Source organism: Mirounga leonina, unplaced genomic scaffold (assembly GCF_011800145.1).
Source record: "Mirounga leonina isolate KUSES-001 unplaced genomic scaffold, KU_Mleo_1.0 Mir_176, whole genome shotgun sequence".
Lineage (NCBI taxonomy): Eukaryota > Metazoa > Chordata > Mammalia > Carnivora > Phocidae > Mirounga > Mirounga leonina.
The window spans coordinates 21,485,598-21,500,423 of record NW_023270454.1 but is presented as its reverse complement, the minus strand read 5'-3'; the positions used below and the strand labels follow the sequence as shown (position 1 = coordinate 21,500,423).

The 14,826-nt window shown below is 41.9% G+C and overlaps 1 protein-coding gene across 1 annotated transcript in view; it reads left to right on the top strand.

Moving 5' to 3' along the window:
- Window positions 1–4,627: 4,627 nt before the first annotated feature.
- Window positions 4,628–14,826, top strand: part of CPE (carboxypeptidase E) — a 110,141-nt gene continuing 99,942 nt past the window's right edge. The window contains exon 1 of the mRNA XM_035022758.1: window positions 4,628–5,225. Within this exon, the coding sequence (XP_034878649.1) occupies window positions 4,919–5,225 (307 nt within the window). The 5' untranslated portion in view covers window positions 4,628–4,918. The remainder of the gene's footprint in view (window positions 5,226–14,826) is intronic.

Genomic DNA, 14,826 nt, shown 5'->3' with positions numbered 1-14,826 from the left:
AAAGTGGTTGCAAGCTGAGATGATAATATTTGGGGTACATTGGGTTAGGCAAAATTTATTATTAAAATTAATTTCACCTGTTCCTTTTTACTTTTTAAAAACATGGCTACTAGAGCATTTAAAATTACACATCTGGTTCACATTACGTGTTTTTGGACAATGTTGCTGGGAGGTCGGTAATACTGGGGTGGCCTCTAGGATACAGAGAAATTGGTACAAGATAGAGTTGTAGAAAAACATCGATAAACCCTTTGGACTACCTTCAATTTGAGTCGGTAATTCGATATTGAGGTGGTGATACTCGTAGATGGAGTACTGTCAGCACTGAGTCAAGTGGCACATTGAGAATGCATTTGGTTGTGACCCGCCGGCCACAGTACACGTCTCCCTTCTCACCCGATACAACTGGGACATTTAGTGGGTTGGTTAATGGAAAAAAACCAGTTAAAGAAGAAAAACAAAAAATGAAGCATACAAGCCCAATTTAAATAGTCTATTTAAATTTAACATAAGCATATGCACATCCATTGGTTGGTTCTTGGTTGTTTTAGGAACAAGGCCTTCATGCAATAATGCTTTCCCTACCGTTATGGTGGTAACGGTATCAGGTTCTTTATGGTAAAGTGACAGGTTTGGGATCAAATCTCCGAGCGGAAGTTTTAGAGATTTTTATAAGTTTTCCTCAGCCCTTCACTGTTTCCTCAACTGCGCCTAATTCCACTTTGAAAATTCACGTGCATCCAAAGCTTTCAACTTTTTTCTACTCTTGTTTATGTGTCTGCCTCTTTAATTAAGGACCCAACCACATGTGGAAGTGGCATGAACATTCTGGTGGCACAGCTGACTGACCTTGATATGCACGCAAGCCAGCGGTGAGAGAACTGTGACAAATGTGAGGAATGAGCAGTGAGGGAAGAAGTGAGACCAACCCCAGCCATGGCCAGGGACATGGGCATCCCCCAGAGCATTTCAGGTGTGAACAGAGAGATGGTTGAGTGGAGACTGGCTGAGAGAATTTCCTCAGTGCTAACAAGGGAAGTCAGACATTGGTGTTTGGAGTTCAGAAGGTAGGAGGAAGGATTCTGAAGCAGGAATACCTGGATGGGGCATTCCAGTGGCCAGTAAGAGGGTACCATGATGGCAGTTTTTCCCAGCAATGGAAGGTTTCTCTTTATGGAGTGCTTTTCTTGTGCCCACAAGCCTTGCGGGCCTTATTTCATGGAATGCTCATAGTGTCCCTCATTTTCAGGTGAGTAATTGAGCAGTTTTCCAAAACAAGTTGTCCTGGAATTGGAACACTGTTTTGTCAAATTTCAAAACCAGTCTCTGGAATGAGGGTTCCTCCAATCATACTGTGCATCAGAATCACCCTGAGAGGGTGGAGTGGTGGGGTGGGGAGAGCTTATTCAAATACAGATTTCCAAACCCCATCCCCAGAAAATTGGATCCAATTGGTCTGGAATGTGGCTATGCTTACCAGGTGATTCTGATGTAGAAGGTTCATGAAAACTGAGTAACATTACAATATTTCCTCTGTGGGGGACTACAGAGGAGGGCCAGCCATAAATGGAGGGTGTACTGCTGAGTGAAGAATGGAGACTACAAATAGATATAGTGGTTTGTTGGCAGCTCAGACCCACTTCTAAGAGCCAATTGTTAGGGGCACCTGGGCGGCTCAGTGGGTTAAGCGTCTGCCTTCGGCTCAGGTCATGATCCCAGGGTCCTGGGATTGAGCCCACATCGGGCTCCACGCTCAGCGGGGAGCCTGCTTCTCCCTCTCCCTCTGCCTGCCACTCTGCCTACTTGTGTTCTCTCTCTCTGTCAAATAAATAAATAAAATCTTAAAAAAAAAAAAGAGCCAATTGTTAAAATTGAAGAAATTTTATGAGGCATTTATTAAACACAATCATTCTCTTTTTTTAAATACATTACACCATTAGTTTTTGATGTAGTGTTCCATGATTCATTGTTTGCGTATAACACCCATTGCTCCATGCAGAATATGCCCTCTTTAATACCCATCACCAGGCTAACCCATCCTCCCACCCCCCTCCCCTCTAGAACCCCTCAGTTTGTTTCTCGGAGTCCATAGTCTCTCATGGTTCGTCTCCCCCTCCGATTTCCCCCCCTTCATTCTTCCCTTCCTGCTATCTTCTTCCTTTTTAATTTTTTTTTAACATACAATGTATTTTTTGTTTCAGAGGTACAGGTCTGTGATTCATCAGTCTTACACAATTCACAGCGCTCACCATAGCACATACCCTCCCCAGCGTCCATCACCCAGCCACCCCAACCCCCAAGTTTTAATTCCTTTAAACTGATTCGTTGGTGTGTGTGGTATGCCCCCAAATAAGCAAGGAGCTCTATCATCTATCAGATAAGCAGGGATTTTTTTCTAAAAAAATACCTTCCAGAACCATAGCATTTTATTTTAAAGATTTCACCCATTTGAGAGAGAACGTGAGAGAGAGCATGAGCGGGGGGGGGGGGGGGGGGGCGGGGGGGGAACCCCCCCCCCCCGGGGGGGGGGGCCCCCCCCCCCCCCCCCGCTCCGATGCAGGACTCAATCCCAGGACCCCAAGATCAGGACCTGAGCCGAAGGCAGATGCTCAACCCAGGTGCCCCAAGAATTATAACATTTTAGATCTGAAAAAGACCTTAGAAAACATGTAGGACAGTATTTCTCAAAGTGTGTTTGTCAGTCAAACATCAAAATCAGAAATACCTGGTGTTGCTATTAAAACCTGGAACCTCATTAATATGTGGAACATATCTCAGAACTCCTGTATTGGTGGGGGCTTGGGAAGCTGCACATTTTACAAACTCTACATGATTCTGCTGCACTCAAATGAGTAACCCAGTCAAAACCTTTTGTTTTATACATAAAGGAAACAAAATTCTACGATGCAAAGAGAGTCCCCCTTAAGTGAGTCTACATAGCTATTAAGATTCTATCCACTTAAAAAAAAAAGTAAAAGCAACCCATAAAATTGAAATGTGGGAAAAAATAGAAAGCATACCCTTTGTTTAGAGAGATAGCTAAAGGACAATGCAGGACTTCAATCGATATTATGTTGTTCATGTGTGTAGTTACTAGTCCATATGCCCCACCTAGCCACAAATTAGTGTGGTTGCCTTAAATTGCTAACATGAAAATCTTAACTTTCCACTTCTGAAGTTATTGGTTTTAGCCACTCTGTTTTCTTTTTCTAGGTTTCCAAGGTTGCTCTTTTGGGCATGATTTTAGAAATGTAATTATAACTCTGGTTTTATACTTCTGGACTATGTAATCAAACACAGGCTGGTCATAGTGGAAAATATACAATTCTTAGCTCTGTTACATTAACAAGGAACGTGGCTGGATGCAAATCTAACCGAGTGGCATGTCTTCCTAGTGGCAGCTTCCCCCCCCACCAAATCCAAAAAAGATGCTGTAGGAAATGTAGACATAGGGGTATGGAACCAGTTTTTCCAGAAACATTTTTCTTTTGATCCAATAAAATCATTTAAATGTCCTATTCCAGGAGAAAGTTTTTATTCAGTGTGATGCATTGTTAGACAGGTGGAGAAAGAACAAGTTAAGAAAGAAAAAAAGTCTCACGGTGTCCAGGTTTTTTTTTTTTTTGCTTGGTTGGAGTACTCGATGGATTATTTATTTATTTAGATTTGCACTATTCTTAAATCCAAATGGCAACCTCTTCAGAATAACATTTGTTTCAGAGTTGCTCCAACAATATAAATCTTGTCCAAGGGCTGGGCATTTAAAGCTCTAAATGATTATATACTTTTACAATAACTTTAAGAAGGTTTTGGAGGCTTTATCTCTCTTGATCAGAGTTTTCTTTCTATAACAGGATTTAATCTTTTTATTTTTAAATTTTTTCTTGGAAAAGATTCTTCAGCCCCAATCAAGCGTTCAGATGACTGCAGCCCTGGCCAACATCCTGGTTACGATCTAATAAGAAACTCGAAGCCAGAACTACCCAGATAAACTGCTCCTGAAAGATTTAATGTTAATTCAAACTGAATCCTTTGTCCAGTGCACACCCAGTGTTGTATTTTGTTTTTCCGAGGGTTGCTACAGAAGGAGGTTGGCACAGCACTGCCAAATGACAGCCTTATCATGTTTTGTTTTTCGTTTTTTTCCTGAGAGAATCCAGGAATGTGCATTTAATACAATTAAAGACAGTATCTGCAAAACGATAGAATGTATTTTTATTGTCTTAAACCTCTAAATCGAAGTGCACAATGTTCTGTTATCCAGCCAGACCTTGCAATAAATGCAAGCCCAACTCTTGGGTTTGTGTTTGGACTATCAGTGCAGTCATTAAAGATACATCATGGGGAAAGGGCAAGTGGCTGCCAATAATTCCTTTTTGTTTCTCTCTCTCTCTCTCTCTCTTTTTTTCCTGGAATAGTCTCTAATTATTGGTGCATCAAGATGGAAACCCTGGTCGGCTGAGAGCAGATGTTACTTTAAAAGGCTCCCCTAGCAATCCAAGAGCATTTTTCCACGCGCGAAGTCCTGGGTCTTTCAATGACCGCAACGTTCCCAACGCATTCCGTAGCTGTCACTTCACCTGCGTCGTCCGCGGCGCCATTTGGCTCTTGACGTGGCTGCGAGCCGGCCACGCCAGCCGCCCCCCCCGATCCGCACCGAATCCGGCTGGCGCGCGCCGGCCCCCTCCTCGCAGTGGTTTCTCCTGCAGCTCCCCTGGGCTCGGCGGCCAGTAGTGCGGCCCGCCGAGCCGCCGCTTCGCCCCTCTCGTCTGGGTGGCCCCGCGCGCGGCCGGCGCTCAGTCGCCCGCGGAGGTGAGGCGTGCGGAGGCTGCTGCGGAACTTGGCTCCCCGCGCAGCGCCGGCCCGCGGAGTCCCCGAGCCAGACAAAAGAGGCGGCGGGCGCAGGGAGGCGCGAGCGATGGCCGCGCGAGGAGGCCGGGCGCTGCTGGCGCTGTGCGTGGCCCTGGCCGCCTGCGGGTGGCTGCTGGGGGCCGGAGCCCAGGAGCCCGGGGCGCCCGCGGCGGGCATGAGGCGGCGCCGGCGGCTGCAGCAGGAGGACGGCATCTCCTTCGAGTACCACCGTTACCCCGAGCTGCGCGAGGCGCTGGTGTCCGTGTGGCTGCAGTGCACCGCCATCAGCAGGATCTACACGGTGGGGCGCAGCTTCGAGGGCCGGGAGCTCCTGGTCATCGAGCTGTCCGACAACCCCGGTGTCCATGAGCCTGGTAAGAGCGCTGCACCCTGCCGTCTCCGGGGGCGTCTCGGAGGGCCGCAGAGGCTTGGACGTGGCGGTGGGGGCAGGGGGGAAAAAGGTGGGCCCGGGGGTGCCTTTTGGGAAAGGGCGCCTGGGGTGGAAGGTACAAGTGGAGGGAGGGATGCAGATGCATGAACCTGACCTAGAGCGTTGCGGGTTGCCGGCTTCCCCATCTCTGCGGTCTCCCCCCCACCCAAGCCTTGCGCCCACCTCCAGCCCTTAGTTCACCCTTGGTGAGCATGGGCCCGGGAGGCGGGAGGGGGGCACGCAAATCCGCACGCCCGCAAAACCGGGCGGTCACTCTCACTCTGCTGCGTCGAAGACCAGAGAGAATAATTGGGAGTCCTCAGAGAGGAGGTCGACCTTCCTTGCAGACAAGAGTAGAAAGGTAAGGTGCAGAAGTCAGGAACTTAGAGGAAACGAGGAAGAGTCCTTTCGCATTTGTTTCCTCATTTCCAGAGGACAAGCTTGGGTCCTGCAGGCTCTGCATACCCATCCCTACCTGTATGTGCTTATCAGGTACGCGCACTGCTGTGGGTGCCCCAGCAGCGTGAACGATATCGGCAGCACTGGGTGGTGGTGTGTGCAGACACGTAGGTCTTCCTGCCAGGGTGGAAAAGTGGCCCTGACAGGCATTTCCATTCTGAAACTGCATACGGCCTAAGGAAAAAAAGGAGTATCCCATTTTCTTGGCTTTAGCCAGTTGAGATGAGTAGTTTGTGACCGGGTTTTTATTTCAGCTGATGTTCCCATATAGCCGTCTTATGCATCTTCCTTCTGAATGTGTTAAGGCACGTTTTATTTACGTTAAATGCGATTCATTTGGTATTAATAAATGGATTTAAAAAATGTTCTTGGGTCTTTTTTTCATTATGCTTCTGCTCTTTGGAAATGATGTAACTCTTCAAATGATATAAGGCCTGGTCTTCTGATAGTAAAGGTACTGTTAAAATAATCTGGGCTAATAACAGTAGCATAGGATGCCTGATGTTTTTTTTTTTTAATGACAGAGAAAGCTAGAAAATAGACTAAAAATTCTCAGTGTAGGGCCAGAATAGTTTTATGATGATATTTAGGAATCAAACTGGAAAAATATTAAAATAAGTGATGAATAGAGACTCTTTGATCTTCAAATGCAGAGTGTATGGGTTGATCAATAATAAATCTTCAAGCAGGAAACTTTTCTCTTTTTTTTTTTTTTAAAGATTTTATTTATTTATTTGACAGAGAGAGAGCGAGAGCAGGAACACAAGCAGGGGGAGTGGGAGAGGGAGAAGCAGGCTTCCCGCTGAGCAGGGAGCCGGATGTGGGACTCGATCCCAGGACCCTGGGATCATGACCTGAGCCGAAGGCAGACGCTTAACGACTGAGCCACCCAGGCGCCCAAGCAGGAAACTTTTCTTACCTTCAACTAATATGAGGGAAAAGGTTTGTATAAGCTTGTTGTCAGACCCTAAAATGAGATCCTAGAAAACATTTTATGGAGTGAGGTCTAGCAGGACTCAGCATGTAGACTTAGAAAGTTTGAAGATTGGTTTCATACTGTTCTCTGAAGATAAAGAAAAATTAAAAATGTGGCGACTCCATCTCAATTATTTCAAATAACCAAAGTCATGGCATCCTAGGCACAGATAAAGCTAATCTAAATATTTGTGATTCTCCTGTTGCCTGCTTACTTAGAACCTTTTGTTGTTCTACTATTAGAGATTGCTCCTCAGAATGTGTTACACTGTTTCGTCAAGATAATGTGAAAGCTAATGTTAACTTTTTTGTTGTTTTGTTTCAAGTTAAATAAAATTCTAAAGTGATATTACTGTTAGGACGCAATATGCTTTTGAAGATGAAAACAATAGTTCTTTTACTTCAATACCTGGAATGTATAGTCTTTCAAGATTTGCAGAGTTCTCTTTTAGATTGCAAACTCTGTGAGGGGGGACGACGCCTGCACACATAGCCTGACTCAGGCACACCGCAGGCACTCTATACACATTATGGGAAAAATGGAATCAGTCATTAGCTGAATAAAACAGTGCTTTGAAATAAAATGTTTTATTCCTCATAAAGACAAACATCTACCTCTGCCCCGATTTACATTATGTGCTTTATAGTTCCTTTTTAAATGAAGGGAACTTTAAGTTCATGGTTACTTAATAACAAAATACAAATGTCTATCCATTGTATTTTTTATTTTTTTATTATTATTTTTAAGTAGACTCCATACCCAATATGGGGCTGGAACTCACGACCCCCAAGATCAAGAGTTGCATCCCACTGATTGAGCCAGCCAGGCGCCCCATCCCTTGTATTTTTATTTATTTTTCATCTTTTTAAGATTTTATTTATTTACTTGAGAGAGAGAGGGAACCAGAGAAAGCATGAGTGGAGGGGCAAAAGAAGAGGGAGAAGCAGACTCCCGCTGAGCAAGGAGCCCCATGCGGGACCCATCCTAGGACCCTGGGATCATGACCTGAGTGGAAGGCAGACTCTTAACCTACTGAGCCAGCCAAGCACCCCTATCCATTGTATTTTTAAAGGTAGAAATAAACTATGATGAACCAACACTAAAAAGCCACACTTTATAAGAGAAGATAAGTAGGTTAGAAATTTCTCCATCACTTTATAAGAGAAGATAAGTAGGTTAGAAATTTTCAGTGAACTAGTGTTAACAAACAAGATTCAACAGTAAATTTTAGAGATCTTATTGGCTCTATTCACCAATTCATGAATGGGTCAGCATCCACTCTAGTAGATAGAAGGGAGCTCCAAGGAGCTGTACAAAATGAAAAACTTTAATAGGCAAAAGGGAGCGGGAACAAGAAAGTTATACTAGGCAAAAAAAGCAGATTGATTATTGTAAGCTTACTTTCCTTTAGGGAATGGCAGGGATCTATCAGGCAGAATCCCTAACTAGTGCTGATCAGGTGATTCCTAAGTGACTGGTTTAAGATTCCATTTCTGGGACAGATAAAACTGCAAGTAAGTTCAGGGCAGGTCTTTGGCAGTAAGTTCTTCAGCTCAGGTCAAGATCCCAGGGTCCTGGGATCGAGCCCCGCATCGGGCTCCCTGCTCTGCGGGAAGCCTGCTTCTCCCTCTCCCACTCCCCCTGCTTGTGTTCCCTCTCTCGCTGTGTCTCTCTCTGTCAAATAAATAAATAAAATCTTAAAAAAACCAAACAAACAAACCTGCAAGTAAGTTCAGTCTCTGATGTGGAGCTTAGCGTAAGTGACTCCACCTTGGGCCTGTTGTCTTATTTCTAAAATTGGTAAATAGTTCTGATTAGTATATAAGTTTGATAGTACTGTATGAATTAACTTTTTAGGAAGTTGGAGAGTATTCACCATCCTTAAATGATTTTCAAATTCCTTCTAGAGTAAAATATTTTAAGAAATGAAAAAGGAATATCCTCACTTCTTCTGAGGTAGAAATGGATGCTTCAGTGTTTTTTTGAGCACCCCACGCTCTAGGTGGGCCAAGTTCTATGCACTGTGCAGTGATACACAAGCTAGTCCTTGCCCTCTGGGGAACTGAGAAATAGGAATTGGAAGGGCAGTATGAAGGTTGCAAGAACAGTGTGGGAGGACTGGAGAAAAGACACCGGGGACGTTAGGTTATTGAAGACTAGATGACAAGAAGGCAGGAAAAGTGCAGTTACTGGAATTTACCATTGCCAGTGCAGCTTGAACAAATGTATGTTTTAACAGAGGCCCCTGCATCTAGGGGCAGTGTCTTAACTGTTTTTCACCTTGTAAGTATCTGTTTTTTGTTTGTTTGAATTAATATTTCTGATTAAGCTAGTAAGAAATAATATTTGGCTTAACAAAATCATTTACTTGATTAAAACTTTGATCAACTTGCCCATAATCATCTTACCTTCCAGTAAGAGAGAGGTGTCAAGTTTATTAGTTTTCTTAATCAAAATTCTTTTACTGGAGGTGCCTGGGTGGCTCAGTCGTTTAAGTGTCTGCCTTCGGCTCAGGTCATGATCCCAGGGTCCTGGGATTGAGCCCCACATTGGGCTCCCTGCTTCTCCCTCTCCCTCTGCTCTCCCCCCACCCATGTTGTGCTCTCTCACTCTTGTTCTGTCTCAAATAAACAAATAAAATCTTCATTAAAAAATTCTTTTTCTGAACTTTAAAAAAAGGTAGCTAATGTCTAAGTATTTAGTTAGCATAATAGAAGAGCTCTCCCCAAACAAAACATCTGTACATAAAGCTTTCCCTGTGGTAGACCGGGCAAGTGAGAGGTTTACTTGGTTAAATTGGCAGGTTAGGGATGGAAGGTATTCGTTCACACCACCAGCTCTCTTCCTGAGCAGAAAGAAGTGATCATCATACTTGCATGGTACTAGGCTGTGGCCTGAGCTGAAACTTATCTACTGAAAATGATTTGTTCAGTCAGATAGTCTACATTTGAATTCATCCAAAGGGAAAGAAAATTCCATTTTGAATTGATCTGCCAGGAATATCCATGCTTATTCTGTCCTGGCACCGTAGGAATCAACTTGACTCTAGACTGGCTGAATGCTGGGTCTCAGTTATTATTTTGTATCTCTTGGAGACCTGCAAAATTGGATTGGAGAAGAGTTGTGCGTAACTGCCATCCTCAGTTAGAAGAACTGCAAGTGGTCTTGGAACCAGTCTCATCTCACACTTTGTGAGTCTGGACCCCTGATGCAGGAGTAGGATGAGGGCTGGCTAAGATTGAGTCTCTGTCAAACTGGGCTCTTGGCTGATTCTAGATGCTCAGATGTGTTCCCTTAGGTATGATCCTTGCCAGACCTCATCATGTTCCTTATTTTTCTTTCTGTTTGCTTATATCTTATACTTTTAAAATATTTCTGTGCATAGGGACTCAAGTTCTCAAACCCAAACATATGCTGTCCTAGGAATGCATATCCATCATTACAATACTCATAAAAGAACCTGTATTAATTTATGTCTGAACAATGAAATCTGTTTTCCCAGACCAGTCCTCCCAGAGTTAAACGGGAGTTAAGATTAGTTTATTTAAAACATGAATTCTTTAACATCTAGTTTAAGATTGCTCTTGGGAAGCAAGTCTGATTTATAGCTAAAATGCTATCTTAGAAACTTCTTTAGAGCATAGATTTTTCTCTTTCAAAGGCTGGAATGATTATTTTGGACCTATTCCTTCCAAAATCTGTTAAAATTTAAAGTGTATGAATGCCAGTACATATTTGCCAAATATTGTGATGGAACATTTAATGTTGGCAAAATTTCTATACAGATAAAAAAAGGGGATTTTGATTATTTTGTATGACCTTTTTCATACCAGATTAGTATGTTATGTATTAGTGGGAAATGCTTATAATTGAGTAACACCTTACAGTTGGTGAACATAGATGTTAGACTCTGGAGAAGGATCTAGATGTGTACCACATATGGTCAAGGGTTATTTTTAGACCTGAGTGAGTTATTGCAGCTCTTGCCAGAAATTGTGTATTTGATTGACTTGTGATTGGCTTATGGAAGAGAGGAAATGAGACTGGCCTCTAACATTATATCCTGTGCTCAGGCAAAGTACCAGCTTTCTGTGGAAACCGATTTGAGAGATAGCAAAGGAATCATCTGCCAGCATCTTACTTATTGACATAGCATGGGGGTGAAATCCCCACCTTGGCAGTCCCTTCCTTTGGGAAAGATATTTTTGACAAATAGAAAAATAATCCCTCTAAGGGGTGACGTATAACCCGGTCTTTCCCAAAGTATGTTCAATGGAACATTAGTTCAGCTTGGCTTGAGAAATATTAGGTAAACAAAACTAAATAGGTTTGTTTATTGCACACCTTATCAGAGCCCTTGAATAAACAAACCTGTATTTTAAATCTCCAAGTTAGATATATAATATACAGTATTTTCCAATCTTTTTTCCCCATGGGACCCCACCTTTTTTTTTTTTTTTTTTTTTGAGGAACTTATTTTGGAACTAGTATTTCGTTAGTTTGAGAAACAGAGCATTAGCATATTATCATTCATTAACATATTATGCAGGATTAATTGGACAATTCTGTAGCAGAGAGACTCATACAAGGTGTTCCTCAGTGGTGGAGAGCATATGGCTTCTGTTTTTTTCCTCCCTTAAACAGCTAGCATAGCGATTTGTGTAAATTCTTAAGATAGGCTTATTGACTTGAGAACATGGTCCTGAGGCAATCAGGCATAGGACAGATCATTTTGATAGGAAAGATTAAAGTATCAAGTGCATCCCAGTTCCTTTACTGGTAAGTAGCTTTATGCTTTTAACTTCGGTCTACCTGTTTTTCTTATCTATAAAATAGGAATACTTAAAAACTCATAACCTCCCAGGGTTGCCGTGAGGCCGAAGCAGCATGTTATACAGAAAATAATTCCACGAAGTTGCTTGCATCTAGTTATTAAGAAGATGGGCTCATTTGTTAAATTTTTTTCTGCAATTTCAGTCGATCTGGAAAACGTGCTCCATTGGCTTTGCCCACTTGGAGTGGCCTCCTTGGCGGTGTCGGCCGTCACATGGGAGCTCTACATGTTTACCTGTTCTGATGGACGGCCCCCAAGGACTTTCCCCTCTTATCACTGTTTCTTGTTCGCACATGTTTGCCTTTTCTCGATTTTTAAAACGTGAGGCGTTCCTGCTTCTCTTCAGTTTTATATCCTAATTTGCTTCATTCAGTAGAAACAGTGAACATGTTCATGGGTGTTTGAGAACGTCTTTACGGTTGTTTCTTCACGGAGCTAAATAAATCCAGGGCAATTCCAAGATTTACTTTGGCAAACTAACTTATTTTTCCAAAAAATTTATAATGAAACTGCTCAGGTCCTGACTACTTTATTCTTTTACAGCCTCAGTGTAAGTGAAAGCTCTTTAAAACCTCCTTCCTCACCCCTCCCTAATTTCCTTACTCCCATTTCTTTGTTTTCCAGAGTTCTTTGAAGAGCTATCATGTAAAGGTTTCTACTATATGCACTGATGTCAGGGGCCTTTTGTTCAAACCCTATCTCTTCCTATTTTTAATTAATTGCTCTTGGGTGAATTACTTAACTGCTCTGTAAGTCCTAAATTCATCACCTATGAAATGACAATAATGTGATGATTCAGTGAAGTAGTAAATATAAAGTCCTTAGTTCAACATGTGTCAACAATTATTACCTCTATTACGGTCTTTCCCAGTGTTGGTCTAAATGCTCCCCAGTAGACTGTGAGCTTTTTGTGGTCACGGATGGTGTTTATCCCAAACGTTTAGTACTCTGTGTAGGACATAGTGGCCACTCGGAACGTTTGTGGAATAAATGAAATTTCTCAAACAGGCCAAAAATGTGCATCACCAAACAAAGCTGTGTTGAAGGTCAATGTTGATTTTATGCCTGGTGGCATACTGGCAGTATGATCACAAGAAAGGATAGAACTGATATTTTTCTTATGTATATACTTCTGTTTTATTGTGATGCATCCAGTTTTGCATAATGGGGAGAAATCCACCCACATATCAGTGATGGCTTGTTGTGTTTGTTGTCTGCTACAACTGGACTCTTCTCTTGAGACATTTTAGAAAATTAGGTGGCTTTTTAAGCATTAACTAAAAGTTCTCAAGATAACCAGTAAAAATGTACTTAGTAAAATTTTTGACCTTTAGAAAATCTGCTCGAGCCCTTCGGTGTTGTGTGCTAAGAACTGTGTGCTCCTTTGAAGGTGGAAGGCATACATCCCAGGTTTTAATTTTCCCTTCCCTCATGAAATGGCATTCAAATCATGCCCCTGAAAATGCCGTAGAGGAGGTTTATCTGAAAGCCAGCTGATGGGTCAAAAGAGCTCAAATTTGAAATACGTTTAAATTCACTCTTTCCTTCCCTTCTTGTTAATTACAGGAATTGCTGCCAGTCCATTCTTCTGAATGTTTCTCTTTCTTTCAAAATTCAGGATATGGTGTTTTGTAGGCGATCCAGCGACCAGCTCTTTCTAATAAAATGTGGCTTCAGAGAAGATCCTGTCTGTGTTCCCAGTGCCTTTTATTATTTTCAAATGATTACCTACATCTTTAAATGTCTTCAAATAGTAATCCTTGAAGGATAAGGTGGCTCGCGTAGAGTGTTACAGAGCTGACTCTTAAATGAGAAATGAATGAATTATAGTAATAAACTCAGCAACAATTCTCCACTGCCAGTAAATATTTTGCGTTTTTTAATAGAAACCTGTTTACTATAAAGTCACTGCCGAGCATCATAGTCCTATTATAATAATAACAATAATAATACCTCTCATTTTTAAGACATTTGCTTTCAAACGAAGACTAATTATTTAAAAAATGGATGCAGATCACTCATTTTAAAAAAAAATGAGACTAAGTATAACCTTTAACTTAAATCCAGGTTCCTAAAATAATCCCTTGCTGTTCAGGGAATTGGGAAAAACAACAATTATCTCATGTATTTGCATATGCAGGCAAACACTCAGATGTTCACATCCCAGAATGGTGCTGTCTGATTGGACTACCCCGTTTCTCTTACTACATTAAATTATTCAAAACTAGAAAATCTTCTCTTTACTACACAGCTGCTACTCACTGCCATTGTCCATTTTTTTTCCCAAAGAAATATTTTGTTTCTGGAGCTCAGCTCAACATCTTGCACAAATCATAAGCTTGACCATGAGTTCAGGGTAGGAAAAGCTCAATATAAATGTTGGGCTGTCACCTCCCTGACCAAATTTCTGAATACCTTTTTTTCTTTTTCTCTTTCTTTTTCTAGCCAAGGGGTAGTTTTAAAAAAGGCCTTTTCTCATAACCATTATAAAAAATTGCTATGTAACATTCCAGGATGAAGGCAACTTTCCAAGATGAAAAGAGAATTAGGCTTGTGTCGGTGTAGTTAATATTTTTAATTTAATTTAGAGAATATTTACTGAATACCCACTATGTATATGCTATTTTATTTTCTCTCCCAGTCACCCTTTCAGGCAGTTCCTTTGCATATCTTGAAATGAGCTATTTAGTTTCTTGACTTGGATTCACTTTTTTTTTAAAAAAAGATTTATTTATTTGAGAGAGAGAGAGAGTGCACAAGTGGGGGGAAGGGCAGAGGGAGACAGAGAAGCAGACTCCCGACTGAGCACACAGCCTGACTCAGGGCTTGATCCCATGACCCTGAGATCATGACCTGAGCCAAAACCAAGAGTCAGACACTAAACTGACTGAGACACCCAGGCGCCCCCTGGATTCACTCTTTTACACATGTTGAGCTTAATTTACATGCTGTATAACCATTGGGCATTTTACTTCATTCTGTATAAAATGTGTGCTCCATATAGATGCAAGGGTCGAAGAGCTCCCTATTCTGTTCTTGATGTAGCAAGCATAAAAACAGTATCTGTAGGGGAAACTACTGGAAATGTTAGACATTTGCAAAATAAAATGTCTTCTGTCCTTTTTGTGTGTGTTTTAGGTGCAGTGTGGGCCATATGTTTTAAAGTACAAACAGTCTTATTGAAATAGTTTCATTTGTCTCAAACTGTGACATTGTTCAGCACAGATCCTTATTTATTTATTTATTTATTTATTTATTTATTTATTTATTTATTTA